Raw genomic sequence first — 27,689 nt, 5'->3', positions numbered from 1 at the left:
TTAGTTCCTCTTCACTTTCTGCAATGAGGGTGGTGTCATCTACATATCTGAGGTTATTGATATTTCTCCAGGCAATCTTGATTCCCGTTTGTGCTTCTTCCAGCCCAGCGTTTCTCATGATGTACTCTGCATATAAGTTAAATAAGCAGGGTGACAATATACAGCCTTGACGTACTCCTTTTCCTCTTTGGAACCAGTCTGTTGTTCCATGTCTTGTTCTAACTCTGCTTCCTGACCTGCATACAAATTTCTCGGGAGGCAGATCAGGTGGTCTGGTATTCCCATCTCTTTCAGAATTTTCCAGTTTCTTGTGATCCACACAGTCAAAGGCTTTGGCATAGTCAATAAAGCAGAAATAGATGTTTTTCTGGAACTCTCTTGCTTTTTTGATGATGATCCAGTGGATGTTGGCAATTTGGTGTCTGGTTCCTCTGCCTTTTCTAAAACCAGCTTGAACAACTGGGAGTTCACGGTTCACATACTGCTGAAGCCTGGCTTGGAGAATTTTGAGCATTACTTTACTAGTGTGTGAGATGAGTGCAATTGTGCGATAGTTTGAGCATTCTTTGGCATTGCCTTTCTTTGGGATTGGAATGAAAACTGACCTTTTCCAGTCCTGTGGCCACTGCTGAGTTTTCCACATTTGCTGGCGTATTGAGTGCATCACTTTCACAGCATCATCTTTCAGGATTTGAAAATAGCTCAGCTGGAATTCCATCACCTCCACTACTTTGTTCATAGTGATGCTTTCTAAGGCACACTTGACTTCACATTCCAGGATGTCTGGCTCTAGGTCAGTGATCACACCATCATGATTATCTGGGTCATGAAGATTTTTTGTACAGTTCTTCGGTGTATTCTTGCCACCTCTTCTTAATGTCTTCTGCTTCTGTTGGGTCTATACCATTTCTGTTCTTTATGGAGCCTATCTTTGCATGAAATCTTCCCTTGGTATCTCTAATTTTCTTGAAGAGATCTCTAGTCTTTCCCATTCTGTTGTTTTCCTCTATTTCTTTACATTGATCGCTGAGGAAGGCTTTCTTATCTCTTCTTGCTATTCTTTGGAACTCTCCATTCAGATGCTTATTATCTTTCCTTTTCTCCTTTGCTTTTCGCTTCTCTTCTTTTCACAGCTATTTGTAAGGCCTCCCCAGACACCCATGTTGCTTTTTTGCATTTCTTTTCCATGGGGATGGTTTTGATCCCTGTCTCCTGTACAATGTCACGAACCTCCATCCATTGTTCATCAGGCACTCTGTATATCAGATCTAGTCCCTTAAATCTATTTCTCACTTCCACTGTATAATCATAAGGGATTTGATTTAGGTCATACCTGAATGGTCTAGTGGTTTTCCCTACTTTCTTCAATTTCAGTCTGAATTTGGCAATAAGGAGTTCATGGTCTGAGCCACAGTCAGCTCCTGGTCTTGTTTTTGTTGACTGTATAGAGCTTCTCCATCTTTGGCTGCAAAGAATATAATCAATCTGATTTTGATGTTGAGCATCTGGTGATGTCCATGTGTAGAGTCTTCTCTTGTGTTGTTGGAAGAGGGTGTTTGCTATGACCAGTGCATTTTCTTGGCAAAACTCTATTAGTCTTTGCCCTGCTTCATTCCGTATTCCAAGGCCAAATTTGCCTGTTATTCCAGGTGTTTCTTGACTTCCTACTTTTGCATTCCAGTCCCCTATAATGAAAAGGACATCTTTTTTGGGTGTTAGTTCTAAAAGGTCTTGTAGGTCTTCATAGAACCGTTCAACTTCAGCTTCTTCAGCATTACTGGTTGGGGCATAGACTTGGATTACTGTGATATTGAATGGTTTGCCTTGGAAACGAACAGAGATCATTCTATCATTTTTGAGATTGCATCCAAGTACTGCGTTTCGAACTCTTTTGTTGACCATGATGGCTACTCCATTTCTTCTGAGGGATTCCTGTCCGCAGTAGTAGATATAAGGGTCATCTGAGTTAAATTCACCCATTCCAGTCCATTTTAGTTCGCTGATTGCTAGAATGTCGACATTCACTCTTGCCATCTCCTGTTTGACCACTTCCAATTTGCCTTGATTCATGGACCTGACATTCCAAGTTCCTATGCAATATTGCTCTTTACAGCATCTGACCTTGCTTATATCACCAGTCACATCCACAACTCGGTATTGTTTTTGCTTTGGCTCCATCCCTTCATTCTTTATGGAGTTATTTCTCCACTGATCTCCAGTAGCATATTGGGCACCTACTGACCTGGGGAGTTCCTCTTTCAGTATCCTATCATTTTGCCTTTTCATACTGTTCATGGGGTTCTCAAGGCAAGAATACTGAAGTGGTTTGCCATTCCCTTCTCCAGTGGAGAATCTCAAAAACGTTTTGCAATCTCAAAAACAACAGAATGATCTCTGTTCGTTTCCACATTCTGTCATATCTCTCTACCATGACCCACCTGTCTTGGGTGTCCCCAGGGGCATAGCTTTGTTTCACTGAGTTAGACAAGGCTGTGGTCCTTGTGTGATTAGATTGACTAGTTTTCTGTGAGTATGGTTTCAGTGTGTCTGCCTTCTCATGTCCACTTGCAACACCTACTGTCTTACTTGGGTTTCTCTTACCTTGGACATGGGGTATCTCTTCACGGCTGCTCCAGCAAAGTGCAGCTGCTGCTCCTTACCTTGGATGAGGGGTATCTCCTCACCACAGCCCCTGCTGACCTTGAACGTGGAATAGCTCCTCTAGGCCCTCCTGCGCCCGCACAGCCACCGCTCCTGGGACGTGAGGTAGCTCCTCCCGGCTGCAGCCCCTGACCTCGGACGTGGGGTAACTCTTCTTGGCCTGCCTCCTCTCGGGCATGGGGTCCTCCCGGCTTCTGCCCCTAACCTCAGACGTGGGGTAGCGCCAGTCGCAGCCGCCCACGCTAAATGCGCCGGTCACATCCGCCCATGCTAAAATGATGTTACTATCAACAAAAAATACTTCAGAGAAAAATGGGAATAATAACAAAATTTTTCATTGGACCTAAAAGCAATATTGTTCAAGGACATTGGTGAGCTTCTTGAGAGCAGTTTCTTTGGAAGTTAATGAGTGAGTCTAGATTGCACGGAAGGTTGGAGTATGAAATGTGAATTAGGGAATGAAGACATGAGATAGAACAGTTCCTTCAAGAACGTGGAGATAGAGAGGTTTGAAAATAGGTAAGATGGGATTTGGCAGGGTTGTGGGGGGTCTTCTCTCTAGAACAGAAAGACTACATCATATATAAATGCTTATGGGAAAAAACTTCCAATAAAATAAGAAGATAAATGGTGGAGTAAAAACTATTAGTTAGTGACCCAGGATGAGATACAATGTAAGCACGATTACATTTCTAACTGTTTAGCCCAGATGCTGTCTACATCTCCAGTATCTGAGAGCCAGAGCCTAAACATATTGTCCTTAATTAGGAAAAGGAATATAGTTGGTGGCCGAAACATAGCCCTGTAGTCAATTGTTCTTTATTTTATTCTCAGTTTTATCACCACCTGTCTATGTAACATTGAACAAGTGACCACCCCCCATTTTGTGCCATGTAAAATCAAAGTCCTTAGTACATATATATTCCTCATATAAAGAAGAGGCAATATAGTAAATTTTATCATTGTTAAAAGCTCTCAGGGATCTTGACCATTGGAGATTTTTGTTTTGTTAATTTTCATGTTTTTATAGTCAATATTTTAGGGGTATGGAGTCTTTCCCCCTCCACTTTTTCTTTTTAAATTAGACCATAGTTGTTGTTTTTTTTTTTTTTTTCTGTACTCCGTGTCCTGTCTTGGAATTCAGAATTAACAATGAATTAAGTGATGTGAGCTCTTGTAATTACTATACAGCTTCCTTTTACAGATTTTAGATTGTTGAGGAAAGATTCCTAGGATGTCTAAGTCTTGTTCTCCAACACCATCATGAGTAGTATTGTATTTGTTATGGGACATGATCAGAACAATGGCTTATTCAATTGACAAAGAGAAAGTGTGACTATTAAACAATAGAACAATTGGACATACAGGAGCTCTGAATTCTAAGCCTAGCCATATTTCTTGATGGGATCACCTTTGATAAGCTATTATTCCACTCTGGGCCTCAAGTTCTTCCCTATTAAATGGGTATAACTTTTCAGGTCCTCCTTGTGAAAGTCTAAGATACTATATTATAAGTCAAAGTATGAATATGAGAAAAATACTCTTAACCCAAAGAGGAAACAGAAACTCTACCAATAGAAATTAATAAGTAACAGGAATCAACTACATTCTATTTCTGCCATTGTGTTTGGTTTGGAATTATTGGTTCCTACCCAGAGGCCATATAAGATGCCATCGTGAGAAGAATGCTAGTCAAGAGAATTCTCCTCCCACTTCCTCCTTTGACACTCTGCCCTGGTCAGTTGCCCATCAATAACTGCTAACAGAGATCTTCAGAATCTTATGGTTGTCAGGCAGCTGTTTCTACAAGCAGAAAATGTTCCCGTTTTATTTGTCTCTGCACAGAGTCTCTAATGGGCAGGAAGAGTGGGGGAAAAAAGTTTTTTAGTTTGGTTTTGTTTTTTATTGAACTTCTTCATGCTTTCTTGTCTTCTTCCCTCCCCTGACACAGAGTTTCTCAGGGACAGCACAAGCAACTAAGAGTTAAAAAAAATAGGAAAAGGAAAATCACCGTCAAAGCATAAACTCTGCAATTTGTAATCAGGGCATAACCTCTGTGATGAAATTTGTGAGTAAGTAATTCACTTTCCACTTAAGCCCACCAGTATGAAATCTAATGTTGCTGCCCTGAACACTAATGAAGGAAGTCAGACGGCAGTACAGCTAGCCCCTGGGGACTCATTTCTCACATCACCAAAAAGTAATTCCCATTATTTTTGGCCATCTGGTAGCCTGGATTGTGGAGATGAAGTTTCATTCAAGTAGGGCTTAAGAGTGTGGGCCCTGGAGTCTTTTTAGATTCACATCTGTTTTCTGCTTGTCACCTAGCCTCTTCTATAACTTATTTTCCTACCCATAAATAAAATCCTCATAGGATATTATTTACTTATTATAAGGAGTTATTGAGATATTACTTAAAATTTACATAAGGTGTTGGGTCTTCCCATCATCCCATCCGGTCCCATCACTTGTTGGCAAATAGATGGGGCAACAATGGAAACAGTGACAGACTTTATTTTGGGGAGGTCCAAAATCACTGCAGATGGTGACTGCAGCCATGAAATTAAAAGACGCTTGCTCCTTGGAAGAAAAGCTATGACCAACCTAGACAGCATATTAAAAAGCAGAGACATTACTTTACCAACAAAGATCTGTCTAGTCAAAGCTATGGTTTTTCCAGTGGTCATGTATGGATGTGAGAGTTGGACTATAAAGAAAGCTGAGCACCAAAGAATTAATGCTTTTGAACTGTGGTGTTGGAGAAGACTCTTGAGAGTCCCTTGGACTGCTAGGAGATCCAACCAGTCCATTCTAAAGGAGATCAGTCCTGGGTGTTCATTGGAAGGAGTGATGCTGAAGCTGAAACGCTAATACTTTGGCCACCTGATGCAAAGAACTGATTCATTTGAAAAGACCCAGATGCTAGGGAAGATTGAAGGCAAGAAGAGAAGGGAACAATAGAGGATGAGATGGTTGGATGGCATCACCAACATGATGGACATGAGTTTCAGTAGGCTCCGGGAGTTGGTGATGGACAGGGAAGCCTGGTGTTCTGCAGTCCATGGGGTCACAAAGAGTCAGACACAACTGAGTGACCTAACTGAACTTGGGGCTTCCCAGTGGCGCTAATTGTAAAGAACCTGCCTGCCAATGCAGGAGATGCAAGAGACGCAGGTTAGACCCCTGGGTCTGAAAGATCCCCTGGAGGAGGGCATGACAACCCACTCCAATGTTCTTGCCTGGAGAATCCATGGACAGAGGAGCCTGGCAGGCTGCAGTTCTTAGGGTTGGAAAGAATAGGTTGTGACTAAAGAGACTTTGCACACATGCACGCCCTCCTGTCTGTGACATAGGCCTTATAAATTCCATGTTTAACCTCTGAGGTAACATCATCAGACCTGTCAGTCACCAAGATGATATTTAGGGCTTTCTGTTGTAGTGATTAACTAGGGGTTTCATTATGTGGCTAGATTGTAAACAACCAGATTACTGCATCTTAATAACAGAACTTGCAATCTGATATTAAATAACATTGCTTTTCTTTTCCTGACATTTGAAGAAAATGCATTCATTTTATCTACATAAGAAAATAAATGTAAGTAGTACCTAGTGATAAGAAAAATCTATTCTTAATGCTTATACTTGTGCACACTCTCTAATAACAAAACCAGGTCCCTTGGAATCATAAAAGAGCTAAGATATTTTCATTGTGTTACTCTGTGTACTTCCTATAGTGCTTGACCACAGTGGAAAGATTCTCACCTTATAGTAAGACCCATCCTTTACATCTGCTCACTGAACCTGTAAGGAAGTCCTAAAGTATGTAATCTTCTTAACACAAAAATTCAAATGGTTCAAGTCAGAAAAGTACTTTGCTTAGATTTGCCAGTTTCAATTGCATGGACCAGCACTGCAAACCTACTTTTAATGATGTGGTTACTTATTCCATTTGCTTTTGTCTTAACAGTTCCACCAAAGATCTCCAACATCTCTTCGGATGTCACTGTGAATGAGGGCAGCAACGTCACCCTGGTCTGCATGGCCAATGGCCGTCCTGAACCCGTGATCACCTGGAGACACCTTACACCAACTGGTAAGCAACTCTCCAGGCCCCAAGATACAACACACCATTTAAAATATCCTCATGCTTCTGTGATTCCATTGGATCCAAAAGGCAAGCCTGTGTGTTGTTATTAAAACACTATTAGAACTCCCTCCCTTGTATAACTATGGCTGATTCATGTTGATGTTTGGCAGAAGCCAACAGAATTCTCTAAAGCAATTATCCTTCAATTAAAAAGTAAATAAATTTTAAAAAACACTGTTAGAATAGTTGCATAGAGCTAACTTGTTTAGGGTCATCTCTGGTCTTGGCTAATATGTCCATCTCTATAAAGTCTATAACCATACCCATATATATATTATACTATATATATAGTTCTGTGGTTTATATATAAGGTATATTTCATTTTAATAGGCCACTCCCCCAAGGCAACCAATATAGAAACATTAAATGCATTAAATGACTTAATAATTATGTCTAAAGCAGGTCGGTATCTGAATGTCTTGGGACAATATTTTGTATGGATTAAATTCCCATAGTTCTTTGTGTGCTTTTTGTGTTGCTTTGCTTTTAAATATAGTTTCCTAATACTGTAGCACCTTGTGAAGAAATCTTTCAGGAATAATACAAAGTTGTGACTTGCAATAGCCTGTCCTTAGCATCTGGCTCTCTGGAGGGGTACCAGGCATGGACTAACCTTCATGAGCTCATTATGCATCTCCAGCTATTGATGCTAATTTAATGAAAGTTGGAAAATCATTTCTCAGAAATGTCGTCTGCATTCTCTCCTCCTCCTTCCCACAACCGTCACTGGGTTCTGAGGTTCTACTGCCTTTTAAATCCCATTTAAATGTTTTTACCGAATTATTTAGGATTAACTGCATGTGTCCTCTCCTACTCCACAGACTGAATTTTCTTACCTACAAAACTATGCCTTTGTGAATGACACAGTATTCACAGAATCGGGTCTGCTATTTAGTTCTTTCAGAAAGAGGAATTACGGATCAATTTTTCTTATAAAATATCATTTATTTTGGTAACTAGCCCCAAACATTTAACTCATTTATATCTGATATTCTCTTAACATTTTCTCATATAAATATCTACAGATTCAAATACAACATATTAATTTTGAAGTGAGCACCATGAATATTGTTATGCAAAGCTCGATAGACAATGGGATCTATATTGATATACTTCTGAAAGACCAGACTAGGGTAGTGTTTGGTTATAGCATCTTTAAATAATTTTGTATTTTGTGGTATGAAAATATGGGCCTGCATTTCATATTAGCCCTCAAATTAATTTACTAGGTGAAGTTTGGACTAACCTATGGAATAGTCTTTTATTTAGGCACCAGTTCTGATTAGAGGCTTCTATTTTCTTAAAATGATGTTAAGTCAAAACTCGTTCTTGTTATTAATGCTTACAGCTTGTTATTTGTTGAGAATATATAAAAGCAGTAAATGAGGCACTTATTTATGGGATGAACCTCAAACTCATATCCTCTCATTCTCATTTAAACCTCACATGGAAAAAAATACAAATGCAGGATTATCTGAAGTTTGAGCCACTGGTTATCATATACCTTTCCCCTGGATTAAATTTAACCTCCAGAGCACATTCTCCTTGAATGGAATTGCGTATATTAACCCTCAATCCCACAACATACCTACCTTTCTCCTGTAAAATTGATTTTACTAAGTGACAATTTGGTATAAAAGTTTGGGGCACATATTTAAGGATTTACAGAAGATATGTCCTCTGAAATCATTGTATTTTCTGTAATGTTGCTTTGAGAGATTGTTATTGCATTACATAGTTTCCTCTGAAAGGACCCTTTGAGGAAGTTCCTCTTTTATTTCAGTATTTCTACTGTCCTATTTCTAAGCAATGGTTTGTTTTTTTAAATGAACCCAATGAATTTTTACAAATAATGAGAAGTCCTTCATTGTATTAGCTGTTACCAAACTTAGAGCCAAATTTATAACCAGTCTGAAAAAGAATAGAGGAAATCATATATAAATTACACCTTAATGAAATGGATTTTGAACAAACTGTGTGGGATTTATGGCATCAAATCCATATATAGACACACTCTTGCTTTCATCTTGTTTTCTTATCATTATTTTCATATCATCTCCCTTTTGTAATTAATTTAAATGTTTGTATAGTATTTATGATCTCTTATTTTTTATGGAATATATGGCAGATAAAAGAAAATAAGAAAGGAGGAAATAGATTATATTCAAGTTATAATCAAGAAATGAACTGCATTAATATTAATAAAAATGCCTTATCCCTTTGGGGCATTATTGACTAGTAAATAGTTTTGTTTTGTTTTTTTTTTCAGGGAAAAATACTATTGATGATCTGAAACGAAAGATAATTCTTTTTTATCCCCTCAGTTCAGAAAAGTAATGAAATCAAACCAGTTTCAAGACTTCCCCAGGCTTGTTCTATAAGTGTAGATTTTCATGGCTAACTTTAGTTAACTTGTTCATGACAGTAAACAAATGGTTTGAACCCTGAATAATCTGGTTATCCATGATATTTCAAGTCATCTAAAGATCAAAGGACAAGCTAGATCTTCCAGAATAAAGGGACCATTTACATATAGTCAGAGAACCTGAGGGACTTCAAAATTAATAGAAAAATTGGTGTACACAGAAGGATTCCCAATAGTCGGGGGAGGGTGGTGTCAGGAAACTATAGTCCCTGGGCCAAATTCAACCCACCTCACTTTTTTTTGCAAGCTTAGAATAATTTTTAAATGGTTAGAAAAAAATCAAAAGAATTTTAAAAAATATATGGACACTAAAATTTCCGTGCCCTTAAATACAGTTTTAATGAAATACAGCCATGCTTAGTCATTTATATGATGTCTATGGCTGCTGTAAAAAAAAAAAAAAAAAGACAGCAGACTTTTGTTGCAACAGATATGGTTTAACCTTTAAAGCCTAAAATATTTTCTATCTGGCCCTTTACAGAATAGTTTAAAGACCCTTGCTCAAGACTATGGCTTGAAGTGTGGGACAAGGATTTTCTGCATTCGTCTATGACTCCATGAGGCTTTGGGAAGATCTCCCATTAAGTTCCTAAATACATCTTAAGAGAAATAACTTTATTCTTCTATAATCTATCTAGGCCCTATCTCTGGGTCAAATCCTGCCCTGGCACCTGCAAAACTACTTCCTTGCTTCATTCACAGGCTCAAGCTGCTGCTGCTGCTTGGTCGCTTCCAACTCTGTGTGACACTATGGACTGTATAGCCTGCCAGGTTCCTCTGTCCATGGGATTCTCCAGGCAAGAGTACTGGGGTGGGTTGCCATGCCCTCCTCCAGGGAATCTTTCCAACCCAGGGATCGAACCCGGGTTTCCTGCATTGCAGGCAGATTCTTTACCTCTGAACCACTAGGGAAGCCCAAGGGAAGCCCACAGACTCAAGGACAGACTCCAATTTGCTCTACAATGGGTATTAATTCCCAAGTCTACTTTTTCATCTTTTTCACATCTGACCTAAATAACCACCTGATCATAATCATATTCTTGATTACATGAGAGAGAATTTGTCTTTACTATTCTATATAGGAAATTGGGGGGGTGTTGTTTTGTGTGTTTTCCTTTGCAAAATTTGGAAACAGGGGTTGATCCTTTTCAGCTATAATCCAAAGCCTTTCATAAAGACACTCAAAGAAGAGGCTCTGCTCCCTGTGTGACAGCAAAGCTACCTGTAACCCATGGCCATACGAGCAAAAATCTCCAGCTAGCTTTGTTTAATAATTAATTGTGCCTTCAATAGAACAGAGTGTGACTGCCTTGCAGAGGAAATGTACCTGTAATTAGCTCGACCCCACAGGGACATTGAGCCCTGAAAAGGGGGAGATTTCATGCAGGGTTCACAAGTACTTGATTACCTGTCACTTGATGACACAAGGGGGAGAAAGGAAGGTAGGTGCAAGGTATATTTTTATGAGAAGAAGAATATTTATTACCTCTTAATTCAGTCCTTTTTTAAAAAAAAATTTGTTGGATCATTTTGTTTCTCTTTTCTTTTGACACCTGAAATCTCTTTTTCAAGAATACTGCAAGTGTTTTTTAATGAGGGAGATTAGAACAATGGGAATTTTTTATATGTATAAAATCAGAACATACTTGATATAGATGGAAGAGAGGAGATTGATGAATTCTATGGTTCCCTTCCCTGTATTTTTGATGTCTTAATTTTTCTCTCCTCTTCAGTTCTTCTGTAGTCAAAATGATGTGTCACATATGCGGTTGTTAAATGTGACCTATTTTCTCCCTTAATTAAGTTAGACTTTCATAATCCTGTAACTCCCAGAGGGCAATTGCACTGTAACATGTATTTTCTATGGTGTGTTTGATCTCACTTCTATGAGCTAAGCTGCTCCCATCTTCATTTAACTTTGTTTCTAAATCTTTCTTCTCACATTCCAGAGGAAGTATCTTTCTCAACTGTGCCTCATGCCCTGTCAGGTTTGTTCATGGTTACAGAGTTTCTGGGCTTCCCTGGTAGCTCAGTGGTAAAGAATTCACCTGCCAATGCAGAAGATGCAGGTTCAATTCCTGGGTCAGGAAGATCCCCTGGTGAAGGAAATAGCAATACAGTCTGATATTCTTGCCTGGGAAATCTCATGGATAGAGCAACCTAGTGGGCCACAGTCATGGAGTCACAAAAAGTTGGACACTATTTAGTGGCTAAACAACAATGACAACAATAGTTTTTCTATATATTTCATTTCTACAAAAGTTTTTACATCCTCAGTAGCTTTCTATACCTGGAACACTGAGAACTTAGCCCCTCAGGCTGAGAGCAATTTAGTAGGCATTTTATAATTCTCTTGCCTAAGTCAGATTTAACATCAGCACCACATATAGAAAGCTCATGTTAGGAATATTTTATATTTATAAAAGAACAAAAGAACACACAGTAATTTGAAAAGATACATGCATCCCAATGTTCAAACAACAGTATTTACAATTACCAAAATACAGCAGCAACCTATGTGTCCAAGAGATGAATGGATAAAAGAGATGTGGTTTAATTATACAGTGGAATGCTACTCAGCCATAAAAAAGAACTACATTTTGCCATTTGTGGCAACATGGATGGAACTAGGGATTATCATACTAAGTGAAGTGTCAGAGAGAGAAAGATAAATATATAATATCATTTGTATGTAGTATCTAAAAAATACAACAAACTAGTGAATATAAAAAAATAAATAAACGGACTCATAAAGAGAACTAACTAGTGGCTACTAGTGGGCGGAGGGAAGCAGAAGTGGGGAGGGGCAATATAGAGGTAGGGGAGTAAGAGGTACAGAGTATTATGTGTAAAATAAATAAGCTACAAGGATATATTGTACAACACAGGGAATGTAGCCAATATTTTATAATAATTATGAACAGCGTATAACCTTTAAAACTTGTGAATCACTATATTGTACACCTATAACTTATATAAATATAGTTGTACATCAACTATCCTTCCGTAAAAAAGAAGCATTTTCTATGTTGATGGGGTTGGGAAAACATTCTAAGGAGAACAGGACTCTGAAGAGTCTGAAATCCCCTTGTTCATTGGAGGTTGGGTTTTTATCACTTAGCCAGACTCTTTCAGTTCATTTACAAGTTGAATCCTTGCCTAATAGTGCTCTTAAACTCCATTGATGTTATAGCTCCATCTGTCTTACTTGATTTTATAACTTACCCAATTATTAATATGTCCAGCCTAGACTCTGCCTTCATGGGTTTGGAAGAAATACATAATGTTAAACTAAATTCATTTCTTTAAGTTGAATTCCAGAAGCATATATTGCAAGTAGCTATCATCTGGCCTTTTCAGTTAGCATGTTAGAATTAGTTTACTTCACATTTTACAGAGAGAATGTAGAGATTATATAATCTACAGTTGAAGTTTCAGAAAAGTCTTTCTCTGGGATTTCTTTTATGGGCCTTCCAGAAGGTTCTGTTAAGACAGTCTTGGTAGTATCAATATAATGATATGAAAGAGTCAAGCCTGCTACCTTTGCAGGTAAGGAGTCTTGACCATTTAGTGATAATTTAAACAATATTGGTTCAACATATTCTATTGATTACTTTTATTTATTTTTGCAGTCTTTAATTTTTAATATTCTCATTTTCTGTTTACAAAGAGAAGGAAAATAAAGAAAAGTCTTGCTATGTTTTCTTTTCATTGTCTTGTCAGTCAGTTCAGTTGTTCAGTCGTGTCCAACTCTGCGACCACATGGACTGCATCATGCCAGGCTTCCCTGTCCATCACCAACTCCCAGAGCTTGCTCAAACTCATGTCCATCGAGTTGGTGATGCCATCCAACCGTCTCATCCTCTGTCATCCCCTTCTCCTCCTGCCTTCAGTGTTTCCCAGCATCAGGGTCTTTCCCAATGAGTCAGTTCTTTGCATCAGGTGGCCAAAGTATTGGAGTTTCAGCTTCAGCATCAGTCCTTCCAATGAATATTCAGGACTGATTTCCTTCAGGATGGACTGGTTGGATCTCCTTGCAGTCCAAGGGACTCTCAAGAGTCTTCTCCAACACCACAGTTCAAAAGCATCAATTCTTTGGTGCTCAGCTTTCTTTATAGTCCAACTCTCACATCCTTACATGACTACTGGAAAAACCATAGCTTTGACTAGATGGACCTTTGTTGGTAAAGTAATGTCTCTGCTTTTTAATATGCTGTCTAGGTTGGTCATAGCTTGATTCTTCCAAGGAGCAAGCATCTTTAAATTTCATGGCTGCAGTCACCATCTGCAATGATTTTGGAGCCCCAAAATATATATTGGTTTTAAAGCATATCTTCCATCAATATAGAATTATATTCAAATTAATCTTAATCTTGATTACACTTTGTTTATCTGAAAAGAAATATTTATAGAATGCTCACTCTGTAAAAGGCCAAAATGAGAAGCAAGACAGACATGGTCCCCGCACAAGTAGAACTTATAGTTCAACAAGAAAGCAGAGAATTAAGCTAATAATTGCATGAATAACCACTTAAATAGATTTATATAGTATAAAGGAAAATTATAGTAGCATTCAGTAAGACCATAAAACAGGGCCAACATAGCAAAATCTGCAAGGCCAGCAAAGCTCCAGGAAGCTTACGCTAAGACTTCAAGGATAAATAGAACCAGGGCAAGAAAATAGAGGCAGGAAGACTATCCTTGGCAGAGAAGGTGTTGCAGAGAAGCCAATTCTGACTCCATGTTGGAACTGTTTCTTCTTGACTTGCTTTTCATTTTGTTATTATAATCATACAAAATGGGCTGCTTCAGAGAATCCTGCCCCTGTGCCTGACTATTAAGCTAAATTGCCTTTGTTCAGAACCCTGTCCACCTGCAGATGGCAGGAAGGAAGAAATTAACACATACCCTGCCTGAGGCTTGCCTTTCTCAGAGATTTTTGCAAGATTAATGGCTTTTTTACTTTGCTTCCTCACCTCCCCCCCATTTCTGATCTATAAAAGAACCTGGCATCCAGACTCAGATAAGATGATTATTTTGAGGTGCTAGCGTGCCATCTTCTTGGTCAGCTGGCTCCTGATTTAAGTCTCTTCCTTGTCTCAACCCCTCATCTCTTGGATTCATTGACCCATCATGTGGTGAGCAGAGCAAGAGTGGACTCTGTAACAAAAGAGCACATGTAAACAATGCATTGACAATACAGGCCAGCATCTTTACGTGAAACCATGATGTCAGTGTTAGGTTATGATGATTTTCTTTTAAAATTTAATCATTTAATCTCTTTCTTTAGCATACATTATTTCCTTTTACTTTTTAACATTCTTAGTTTCCCCTTTCAAAGAGCAGGAAAATATAGAAAACTCTTGCTATGTTTTCTTTTCAGAACCTTACTGGTACATTGATTTTAAATATACAATGTAGTATATACCAGTGTAGCAGGTATATAGATAGTTATTTTTGTATGTGAGTATCTTACATTTGGGCTTCCCTGGCGGCTCATTGGTAAACAATCTGCCCGTCAATGCGGGAGATGCAGGTTCAATTCCTGGACTGGGAAGATTCCCTGGAGAAGGAAATGGTAACCCACTCCGGTATTCTTGCCTGGGAAGTCCCATGGACAGAGGAGCCTGGCAGGCTGCAGTCCATGGAGTCACAAAGAGTTGGACACTACTGAGCGACTAAACAACAACAAAAAAATCTTAAATTTAGGTCAGAAACATATTCTTTTCCCATGCATATAATTTCATAATAGCCTCATCAAGTAAATACAAACTCTTTCAGTAACCTTGTCATTAAAACAAATGGGTAATCTAGAAAATGAAGACTTACAAAATGTAACTACATGATCACTGGCCTCCAAACCATAAAATGCTTAAGAGACTCACAACAACTGACATGGACAGTCTTTAAGCCGTGGGAGGATTTGCACAAGCAGACGTGCTGGCCATTCTGATGAGTGTTGTACAGAAGACCTTGGACCACCAGCACCTCACTCTTGGCCTCCCCAGATCTGTCATCAGATCCCCAGAAAACTTTCTGAAGAGAAATGAGCTGTCCTAAATTTGTCCTTGGGGCACTAGCTTGGATATGAGCGCTCCAGGACATTTTAGAAGCTTGCGTGGCATGTAGCGGGTGGAGGGAAAGCTTAATCACATTTTGCACATGGCCTAGTAGAACAGAAATAGAGTCCACATCTCTCAGCGTCTCATGACTTCAAATATTTTTGCCATTATTCCAAAGAGTCTGTGTTTTCTAATTTTAAAGTAGCTCTAAAAATAAAATCTTTGCCAAAGGTTATCATGAGAATTAAAAGAGATCATGTTAGCAAAGTCTTTAGTACGGCATTAGCTATTATTGATATCCTTATTCTCAATATATTTTAATTATTATTAATCCATATGTCAGCTTTCCATAGTGAAAGTTTGGGGGAGGCTGATGATTTGATTGTAGACGACTTCCATGCCATCTTTATCCATTCCAGCAAGCAGCCAGGCAGACTTTTTAAATGCTCTTACCAAGGCTGGTCTTTTTTTTTTTTAATATTTATAGTTATTTATTTGGCTGTGCCAGGTCTTAGTTGCGGCATGTGATATCTTTGATCTTCATTGTGGCATGCGGGATCTTTAGTTGCGCATGCAAACTCTCAGCCGCAGCATGTGGTATCTGGTTGCCCAACCAGGGATCGAACCCAGGCCCCCTGCATTGGGAGCTCAGAGTCATAGCCAGTGGGCCACTAGGGAAGTTCCTCAGCAAGGCTAGTTTTAATATTTCACATCTTGTATTGCCTCATATCTCAACACACTCATTTGAGGTGTTAATTTTTCAAAAGGGCATGACAACCACTTGATAGGGAGAGTTTTCTGGTCTGCTTTATTCTTGTGTCCGTGTGTCTTCTCCTAGGGGTCCATTCTCCCAGAGTCTGGCTATGTAACAGCTAATACATTATTACCTGTAGCTGTAGAAAACCTATAGGTTGTAAATTACAGTGATTGTTTTCTTAATAAAATTAATAATTTCAGGCAATGGTAGTACAACACCAAAAAATGACCAAAATTTCTCCCAATTTTCCAGTTGGACCTCTTGCTACTAGGTATTTACCCCTACTGCTAGGTCGCTTCAGTCGTGTCCGACTCTGTGCGACCCCATAGACGGCAGCCCACCAGGCTCCCCCGTGCCTGGGATTCTCCAGGCAAGAACACCGGAGTGGGTTGCCATTTCCTTCTCCAATGCATGAAAGTGAAAGGTGAAAGTGAAGTCGCTCAGTCGTGTCTGACTCTTAGCGACCCCATGGACTGCAGCCTACCAGGCTCCTCCGTCCATGGGATTTTACCCCTACTACAAAAATGCTATTTCTAAATTTTAAAATTATTGAGTTAATTTTCCTGCTAGAATTCCCATTGCCTTTGGGATAAAGTTCAAACTAAGCATGGCAGAACCCTTCATTCAATTTATTTTCCTATCCCTAAACCCCTAATCACTCTACTCTAGGTAGTAGGTAGATTAAATTAATACTACTTATATTTCAAGAATATGTCTTGTCCACTTGCTTTGGGGCCTTCACACATCCTGGTTTTCTTCTTCAAACATGATTTCATATCTCACCTGTATCATCATTTTGCCCGTATAACTTTTTCTTTTGAAGCGTTCAAAATGACACTTCCTTCAGGAAGCCACATAATAGAAGTAATAAAATTTCATTTTAATTATGTGCAATCTCTGGATTATAAGATCCATAAAAGTGCAGAAACTGTATCCTACTTATGTGTATATTTTTAGTTCATTGCTTGGCATATAAGTGCTCAATCAATCCACCAACCAATTGAGTTAGTCAATTAAAGGCTTTATAAAAATAGTATTGTTGGGAAATAACTCACATTGTGAAGTGTAAACTACATAGACATTGACAAGTAATTCAAGGATGGATGAGTAGAAAGCAAACAGCAAATGGTACAATAGAATTATCTAACTAAGGCTATCCAACTAATAGTTTTGATAATCTCTTACTAAGAAGGTTTTGGAAATTTCAGGAAAGCTCTCTAGGTCGTGTTCAGATCCATTTCTTCTTTGTTGCCCTGACGTGCCGGTTTGCTTCTATGGGATTCTCATTATTATCCATTGGACTACAGAGAATGCTCTGAAATCTTTATATTCTTGTATCAAATCTTTGACATTCTCTTTATCACTAACATGTTGTTCTTCTCCTAAGCAGGTCTCACACTCAGTAATTGTCTTAAATGTTTATGTTTTTACTATTTTCCTTATGAAAGCAAACACCTACATGTTCTTGGTGCCATTATAATGCCTAGCACGAGTAAATGATCAGCAAAAATTTACTAAACGAATAAATGAATTACTTATGCTAGCTAAATGTCAGACTCTGTTAGAATCTGCTTGAAGTTTAGACTTTAAGAATAGACTCTTCAGAAACTATATTTTTGCTTTACTGTGTCAAATATATAGGACATTGTCTTTCTGTAAGACACACTAAAATGCCTACTTCAGGTTTCTGTATCTGGGGAAAAAAAATTTAATACTGGTAACAAAGCTCTCAGCACTGTCATACCAATGCATTAGTGCTGTAGTGGGAGTTAGGTGGCAGAAGTTCAGACCCACCTTGGTTTTAGAAGTAGAGAACAGTTCACAGGTTGAGTCAGTCTGAAAAATGAACCTCTGCTGCATAGCTGAAAGTTTTATAACATCTCGTATGATTCCCTACCTATAAACCATCCGTTCTGGCTGTAGCCATATGTGGCATCACTTTCATCTCCACTATTAGATTTCTACATCTGGCCAATCATTGGGATTACCTCAAAGCAAGTTTTCAAAACTGCAGATTTCCTGCCTCACTCCACATTTAAATCATCTCTTTTGCTGAATTCCTTTGGTGAATTCTGGGATTCTGGAGGATTAGATCCTCCCAGTGAGCCGGAGGACCAGCCACATGAGCATAATGATAACTGTGTAAGTACACATGGACAAAAAGATCTAAAGGAGTGAATCTCTAAATTCACTGTACTGAAAAATCATCTGAAGAATCATGTTAAAATGTGAATTCTAATTCGGGGGTTCTGAGATGAGACCTGAAATTCTATGTTTCTCACAAGGACCAGGTACTGTTGGTTCTGCTAGTGGCTCATGGACCACATTTTCAGCATCATCCTGGATCTTGAGATGAGAATAGGTCAGAAAATACAAGGGTGTTATAAATAACCTAGCACAGAATAGCATTTAGGGAAGTCCCACAATGTACAGAGTATTCACAAAATATTGTTACAGTGTTTTATATTTAATTTCTCTGTTTCACCCTAGAGCTTCATAGATAGTTTAGAGAATAGTAAAAATAATTATGGTGTTGAGAAATAGGATGGACCCTTGCCTATCAAGGTTGGACTGTGATCAACAGAATTGGCATCACCTTGGAGCTGTATAGAATGCTGGGCCCCACTCCAGATGCACTGAATCAGAATCTTCATTTCATCAAGAACTTCAGGTGGTTTGTATACACATTAAACTTTGAAAAACCCAAGATGAGAGGTGAAAAAGTCTTTGTATGCAGAGAAAACTGTTTTCTTTAGTATTTAAAGTCAAAAATTTAAGAACTTTTCCTCCCTTTCTACTAATAACCCTAAACTTCATCTCCACCTGCATTCCCTCCAAATATATTCCTACCAAGAAAACAAAACAAACCGAAAACTGGTGTGGGTTTAGGGGGAGGTTAGAATACTGGACCATAGAATATGACTCGGAAAGGAGAACCATCTGATGCTTTACATCAGACGCTGCTGCTAAATACTACAAGAAAATTTTAGCCTGTGTATGAAGAAATACTGTCTGAATGACAGTAGCCACTTTTCTCATCATCTTTTATAACGTCTTTACCTATAAAATCTAGACAATAATATGTGCTCTGTCTGCCTGGTGCTGTTGCTTTGAGAAATCAAATTAGATAATGAATATGAAGGTAGTTTGAATAGGGTAAAGCTGTCTAAAAACTGTAAGGGATTAAGAGAAAGAGTGACTTGGTAGAAAGAATGCAGGATTTAAGAGTCAGAAAGCTTGAGTTCAAATCTCTGTTCTTCACCATTTACTTTTTAGGGATTTTGAGTGGGTCCATTAAACTCTCTACTTTCATTTGTAAAATATGAATAATATAATACTTGCTCACCTACCAGGATACCTGTGCTGTGTCAAATGAGATAGTGTTTGCAAAAATGATTTATTAATGATAAAGCATTATTCAAGGATGCTTACTGTTACTATTATCTTAGATTCTACAGAGCCAAACATAGACTCAAATTACAGTAGTTATTTTGGTTAGAGAGTAGAAAGAATTGACTGCAAGGCTGTGACGCACACCATTGAACCAAAATAAGTAATAAAACCAGAGCAGAGCTTTTCAGAGTCTGGTCACCAAACCAGCAGCATTAGCATCACCTGAGGACTTGTTAGAAATGCAAATTATCAGACCCCAGACAGACCTACAAGAATCAGAAACTCTAGGAGGGGGCCCCAGGGATTTGTAATTTAACAAATCTGCCAGGTGATTCTGATATGCCATAAACTCATAGGACTCCCACACTATAAAGGAAGTAAAGAAAATATATCTTTTTGAGGTAGGATTATGTGCTATTTTTATCAAGCCTGAGTATGGAACCATTTGAGATTCTATGTAATAACCTGATGACCTGGTTTGTGTGTGTGTGTGTCTGATATGTTTAAAACTTTGATGTAGAGGTGCACTATTACACTTCTATGACTAGTAGTTCTGTCACTTTAGATGAAGAGGTTTAGAAGTAAAAACTACGCAGAAATTCCCACTTTTTTTCCATCTACAGTCTAATGATATTTAAGGCTAATATATCACTTTAAATGTGCACACATTTCTGAAACCCTCATCCTTCTTTAGGCATACATGTTCATTTTCAAATGTTCCAGTACACTGAGTCTACAATTAATTCTAATAAAAGAGAAAAACCTCAATAGGTAACTCAAATGGTGTCACATTGCCCACAAAAGACATGTCAATGAAGTTACCCCAGGTCACTTAAGAAATAGATGTGAGAAGCAGATTCCTTTACAAAAACAAAACAAAAACAACAAAAAACCTTTGCCTCTGTAATGACTTCTATAAGCCTACTCATTTAAAAAATTAAGTAAGCCCTCTTGCCATTTCCTTTATATGTAATCACCTTCATTTTATGCATCAAATCTGATATTTTTTTCTCAAGTTGGTCAACAGTTCAAAAGCCCAGAAGTCTCTGTGAAGTCATATGATTGTTAAATTGTGACTTTGTCTATTGTTGACTAAAGTGTTAAAATCTGATGAGGGAAAGGGAAAAGAAAAAAAAAGAACTTTAATAATTCAGTTGGCAAATATCAATGCAAATCAGATCTAATTCTTCAAGGTATTCTAGTAATAAAAACTGAAATGTCAGTCTTTGAATGAAATCAGTCTTTTTCAAAAATATCTTCTTTTTGGCCTGGTCACTGAAATGGTGTACCTGTGGAAAGACAGATCCAGATCAAGGAATGAGGGATTTGAAAGGCAAACAGAAAAGTAGTTACAGAAAGTTAGCCTTCATGGGGCAATCTAAGAGACATTTTGTATTTTTAAAAACCCTCACCACTTCAAGAAAGGAAGGAAGCCACAAGAAAATTGCTTTACAAAGTGCAACAAATTATAAATTCCAAAATTTCACCTTAGAACAAGAGGCATTCCAAATATAACACATGGTATTGAGGACTTGGTTGCCCATAGATTAGTATCAGTTGGTATGGACAGAGATGTAGACAATTCTTCAGGTAATTCTTGAATTTGGGCAGCTTAATTTTGGAGCCATGTGAGAGAAGATGGGTGGTTTCCCTTATTCCTTGAAGAGGAAGACATCTTTTATTTTCACAGAAACTAATTAATTATGGTAACTATGCTTGCTGCCTCTGTAATGACTAATATAAGCCCACTCATTTAAAAAATTAAGTAAGTCCACTTTTTTTTTTTTTTTTAATTATCACTGTAGTGTATTATTCAGGCTGCCCATGTGGTGCTAGTGATAAAGAACCTGCCTGCCAGTGCAGGAGACATAAGAGATGCAGGTTTGATCCATAGCAACCCATACCAGTATTCCTTCCTGGAGAATCCCATGGACAGAGGAGTCTGGTAGGCTACAGTCCATAGAGTTGCAGAGAGTCAGACACAACTGAAGTGACTCAGAACACATGCACATAGTTTATTATTCAGCTTGGGCTGCGTAAAAAAAGATACCATAGACTGGGGTCCTTAAATAACAGGTATTTATTTTCTCACAGTTCTGGAGGCAAGAAGTCCACTACCAAAGTGCAGCATGCTCAGACTCTGGTGAGAACTCCCTTCCTAGTTTCTAGACAACTAGTGTCTCTCTGTGTACACACTGCACCTCTTTTTGGTGGGTACATGATTGAGAGAGAGGGAGCAAGCAAAATATCTGGTGTGTCTTCCTATAAGGGCACTAATCCCAACATGAAGGCCCCACCCTCATGACCTTAACTCAAGGTAATGCAGTGGTAAAGAATCTACCTGCCAATGCAAGAGACATAGGAGATGTAGTTTGATCCCTGGATGGGGAAGATCCCCTGAAGGAGGAAATGGAACCCACTCCAGTATTCTTGCCTGGAGAATCCCATGGACAGAAGAGTCTGGTAGGCTACAGTCCATGGAGTTGCAAAAAGTTGGACATGACTGAACATGCACATAATTACATTCCAAAGCCACATCTCCAAATATTGTCATATAGGGGTTAGGGCTGCATATCCTAGACAGCCATAATCCAGAGACCAACTGGGAATGGCAATAGCACTCTTGCTGGCTCTGCTCTCTGAGTCCAAATGTCCTATCAATAGAGGAAACCCCATAATGTCAGAGAAACTGTAGGAAGTTCAAAGCATGTCCACTCAGTAATTCCTATAATATACAAAGCCAGGTGGGAAGGAAAATTTGTTTCATATATGTGGGAGTAGCTCTAACTTCTGCCCTTGGCAGTTCTGTTGCTGATTGTCTCTAGAGGAGATAATTCCCCAGGAACATTTAAGCACCCTAAGGTCTCCGTAGCAGTCTGATTTGACTGCTGGCTGTCAGAGTGGATCAGAGGCTCTGCTGAGTCTACTGTGCACTGTTGCTAAGCCTTTAAGAATATGTGTGAATCCTCACTTAGGTCTGCTTCTTGTCTATGGTATGGTTCTGCCAAGGAAGTGTCTGGCAGCAATGGTAACTCACAAGCTTATTCTATCATGCTGTGTAAGGGTGGATGATTGGTGACTGGAAGACTTATAAAGGGCTACTACCATGGCAGCCTATAAGTACCTCATCTTGCTTCTGACCTGGTTCTAAATAGTGTCTTCTTATGGATACATCCTTGGAGTTGTTTTATCAGATCCACACAGTCTGTTTTTAAAATCTCAGCTACCTAAGGTGGTACATTTCTGGGATGTAACAGATTCTCAGTATCCATTAAAACACCCAGATTTGGAACTGGTTCTCTTTCTTTGATCCTTCTATCTTAAATGAGAGAGTTCCATGAGATTCGGACAAACAAAAATAATTTAGGTCTTTTCTCACCACATATACCGTTACTGCTATTATTACTACATCTGCTGCTGCTGCTGCTAAGTCGCTTCAGTCGTGTCCAACTCTGTGCGACCCCACAGATGGCAGCCCACCAGGCTCCATTGTCCCTGGGACTCTCCAGGCAAGAACACTGGAGTGGGTTGCCTACCATCAACACTAATAATACCCTGCTGCTGCTGCTGCTGCTGCTAAGTCGCTTCAGTCATGTACGACTCTGTGCGACCCCATAGACACCAGCCCACCAGGCTCCCCCATCCCTGGGATTCTCCAGGCAAGAACACTGGAGTGGGTTGCCATTTCCTTCTCCAATACCCTAACTAGTTTCAATTACTGCTGTTAATGATGGGATGTCTAGCCCTTGCCAGTCACGTCCAAGGAATTCAACATTTATAATTGCTAATTATAGGAGATACTGGCCAGTCACTCAGGAATGATTTCATGAATTTTTCAGAACCAATTCCCAGCTCAAGCCCAGGTGATAACTTATGAATTAAAAATTGGACCTGAGACCATTGCTAGGGGCGTTTCTGGCCTTGATCAGGGACAGAGAAAAATGTGTGTGTGTGCTCAGTCGTATCCAACCCTTTGCAACCCCATGGACTGTAACCCTCCAGGCTCCTCTGTCCATGGGATTTTCCCAGCAAGAATACTGGAGTAGTTTGCCATTTCCTCCTCCAGGGGATCTTCCCAACCCAGGGATTGAACCTGCATTGCCTGTGTCTCCTACATTGGCAGGAGGATTCTGTACCACTGAGCCACCTGGGAAACCAGATATTAGTCATCTCTAAATGAATTTTTCTCTAAATTGATCTTTAACAAGAAACCAATCAAATATACAACAAATGACACAGATTTTTTATACATTTATAGTATATTATATATATTTTGCTTACACATGAGTATATATACATGTGTGTACACATTTGCTTACAGATGTGTATACATATACATTTGCTTATACATATGTGTGTATATGTATATGTATAAACATGATTTGCTTATGTTGTTTATAGAATTTGACATTATTGGATCTTTTAAGTTTTAGAATTAGGACTTTCCCTGGTGGCTCAGATGATAAAGAATCTGTATTCAATGCAGGAGACCCATGTTCGATCCCTGGGTTGGGAAGATCTCCTGGAGAAGGGCATGGCAACCTACTCCAGTATTCTTGCCTGGAAAATCCCATGGACAGAGGTATCTTGCAGGCTACAGTCTATGGGATCACATAGAGTTGGACATGACTGAGCTACTAACATTTTCACTTTCACATACCTTGTGCTTTCTCAGTTTACATCAGTAAGAAACTAAGGTACAAAGCTGCATTCCTAAGACACAGTTGTAGTCACAAATCAGTTTCCCTTCGTAACATTTGCCAAACTACCTTGATACCTGCATCATCAAAATATACCTGTGTGTCAGTTTTCTAGGTAACTTGCTGCCACTGAAAGTTACCACAGGCATAGTGGCTCTATTTTTTCATTGTCTTGAGGTATTAGCAGAGCCTCTTTCCTTCTGAGAGACTAGGGGAGGATCCTTCCTGCCCTCTTCCAGCTTTTGGTTGCTCCTGGTCTTCCTTGGTCTGTGGCAACATTGTTTCAATCTCCACCTGCATCCTCATATACCCTTTTCCTCTGTGTCTCTGTATCTGAGTGTCTCAAGTCTCCTTTTCTTTTCCCTTATAGGGCACCAGTCCTTAGATTTAGGTTCCAACATAATCCAGGATGACCTCAGCTCAGGATCCTTAAATAAGTACCACTGCAAAGATCCTTTTCCTAAATAAGGTCATACTCAGAGAAGGCAATGGCACCCCACACCAGTACTCTTGCCTGGAGAATCCCATGGACGGAGGAGCCTGGTGGGCTGCAGTCCATGGGGTCGAGAAGAGTCGGACACTACTGAGCGACTTCCCTTTCACTTTTCACTTTCATGCATTGGAGAAGGAAATGGCAACCCACTCCAGTGTTCTTGCCTGGAGAATCCCAGGGACGGTGGAGCCTGGTGGGCTGCCGTCTATGGGGTCACACAGAGTTGGACACGACTGAAGTGACTTGGCAGCAGCAGCAACAGTAGTTCTGGGAGTTAGGACTTGGCCATGTCTTTTTGGCAGCCATTGTTCAACCCACTGCTATCTTAAAAAAGAAAAGAATGATGAAATTCAAGTGTTATCGAAATGAATTATGAAAGGCAAAATATGGGAATCTCCAAGTATTGCCATATTCAAATTAAATGTAATTACACCTTGCTTTTTTATCAAGTAACCTGAGGAGAAGAGACTTTAAAGATTGCATAATTCTATGAGCTTCCCTATGAAGACAAAGGCCTTTATGGAAAAATATAAAGGAAATATGCATTGTTGCTAAGAGGAAAAAATTAGAAAATAGGCCACCTGGGTTTGAGTTTTAGATATGATTTGCTGACTGTATGATCATGACAGAATGACTTCCTTAAGCCATGCAATGACCTCTTATGAAATGGAGAAGAATCATCTGACTTTCTCATTATCATTGTGGGACTAAAAGAGATAATGTTCCTGAGGTACTTTCCATAACACCTGACCTGTTTAACTCTTAATAAAGATAGTTGCTGTTGTTGTTGTTCTCTAAGAATTTCTAATGGAAGAAGGCATGATTTGTGTGCAAAGGCACCAATTCAAAAGTGATCACGCCTGGAGGGAAAACCAAGAGAAACCATGCAGCAAACAGTGATGCTTCTCCATCTTTCCTGTGCCCCCAGTGCTTCAGCAGTAGATTTTTTCTGTGCTTCACCTGGGCTTGCAACAATAGACATTTTCCTTCGGGCATTGCTTATAGTGGATCTTTCACGTGTCCTGTCTAAACCATAATGGTTTTGCAAATAGCAAGAATTATGAAATACCCAAACTTGAGCTAAAAAAAGACATATGCAACATACTTCAGAGGCAAGCAGCCAGTGTGAGTTTAGGGCAGAAGGTTAGCAGAGAGGATGTTTGTCTACAGCTGAGAAACAGAAACCCCATCTGGCTCTACCTGTGTAAACTTCCTTGCTGCCTGAACATTTTGTCCACAACAGCTGTAACCTCGACTACCCCCTGGCTGGTGTCTCTCTCATCACCTTAGTTATGACTTTCCCTATTCTCTGGGTGTGCTGGGATGTTTTCTCCAAGGATGTGCCTTCCTGCTTCTCTAGCAATGCACAGAGGGATGTAGGGCACATGGTGAGTGGGCAGGCAGCCAAACCTGCACAATCAAAAGGCCTGTCAGATGGCATCCAAAGCTTCTTTCAGCATGGCTCTCTGCCTTCTCGTTTCTCCTTCCTCATTTCCTCTTGAGTTCGCTACTGTCTGGCACCGGGAAAATATTCTCCATCATTTTCTTTCTTCCTTTCATAGCCTAAATTCAAATTGTTCTAACCTTTAAGTTAAAAGTTTAAGAAATAGAAGTCTAAGCAACTCCCATTTGGGCTTCCCTGGTGGCTCAGAGGTTAAAGCGTCTGCCTCCAATGCGGGAGACCGGGGTTCGATCCCTGGGTCGGGAAGATCCCCTGGAGAAGGAAATGGTTACCCACTCCAGTATTCTTTCCTGGAGAAGCCCATAGACAGAGAAGCCTGGTAGGCTACAGTCCACGGGGTCGCAAAGAGTCAGACACGACTGAGTGACTTCACTTCACTTCACTTCACTTCACTTCAAAGGCTATTAGGCCAGACATGGTTAAGTGGATAGTTGTCCACATTGCCCCTTTCTTGCTGGTTTTCACCCCATTGGTAAAATATTAGAAGAGATTCTGTATGAACTTGCTTCTTTGAATCTTCATGAGCTTTGCTAATTTTCATGTCAGGGTCATCCTACCCATTGTATATGGGAAGAGGCTACTGCTTTGAAATAGTCAAAGCCAAAGAGAAATGACAGAGAAAGAAAACATTACGATGAATGAGTCATTGTTAAACCGAATGTGGTATACGGAATAATGCACCCCATAACTACATTCTAATTTCCAGAACTTGTGAATATGTTATCTTACTTGGCAAAACGGACTTTGAAAGTGTGATTAAGTTACAATCTCGAGATGGGAGATTATTCTGAATTAACTGTGTGGACCCAATGTAATCACAAAGGTCCTTATCAGAGGGAAGCAGGAGGTCAAAGTGAGGAAGGTGTGATGACAAAAACAGGGGTTGTGGTCAGAGAGAGAGATTTGGAGATGCTGCACTGCTGGCATGAAGAAAGAGGAAGGGCCCACAAGCCAAGGGGTTCCCTTGAAACAGCAGCTTCTCGAAGCTAGAAAAGCCAGAGGAACAGATTCTGCCCTAAAATCTCCAGAATAAAGGCAGCTCTGCTGACACGCTGATTTTGAGCCTAGTGAGACCCATTTGAGATTTCTTACCTCAAGAATTGGTTTATTGTTTTAAACACTAAATTTGCAATTTTTTTACAGCAGTTATATGACAATAATGCATGGAGTGAACACTGAAGAGTTTTTCATAGCCAACATGCAGTAATATAAAATTGGCTTAAGCTTTGGGGAAAGAAAAAGATTCTAAGCATGTGTCTATATCAAATTACCTGTTTTGGCATGATGGGGAATGGAGATGCTCTGATTCATATCATCACATTTTGTAACTGGTTACTAATATTCAAAGAATTTTATTATGATAACCTATACTGCAAAAAATATACTAATGGAAACTTCTTTTTTTCTTGCCTTTTTTCTTTTCTTCCTTTGTAGATCATTTTGTGATCTACAAAGCACTTTAGGAAATTGCACTGCCTTGGGATAATCATTGTGAACATCAATTATCATTGTACCATTGAAACACAGAAGCACCTGCTAATAGTAACATTTCCATGTAATGAACACTAGATAAACCATCATTTATGATG

The 27,689-nt window shown here is 39.3% G+C and overlaps 1 protein-coding gene across 2 annotated transcripts in view; it reads left to right on the top strand.

Moving 5' to 3' along the window:
- Positions 1 to 27,689, top strand: part of LSAMP (limbic system associated membrane protein) — a 711,567-nt gene that overhangs the window by 470,914 nt on the left and 212,964 nt on the right. For both annotated transcript variants that reach the window (XM_070369801.1, XM_005890257.3), the window contains exon 3: positions 6,629 to 6,754. In XM_070369801.1, the coding sequence (XP_070225902.1) occupies positions 6,629 to 6,754 (126 nt within the window). The remainder of the gene's footprint in view (positions 1 to 6,628; positions 6,755 to 27,689) is intronic.

The sequence above is a fragment of the Bos mutus genome, chromosome 1, assembly GCF_027580195.1.
Source record: "Bos mutus isolate GX-2022 chromosome 1, NWIPB_WYAK_1.1, whole genome shotgun sequence".
In the NCBI taxonomy this organism is placed as follows: domain Eukaryota; kingdom Metazoa; phylum Chordata; class Mammalia; order Artiodactyla; family Bovidae; genus Bos; species Bos mutus.
Note: the sequence above shows the minus strand (reverse complement) of the source record. Positions and strands in the feature narration are given on the sequence as shown.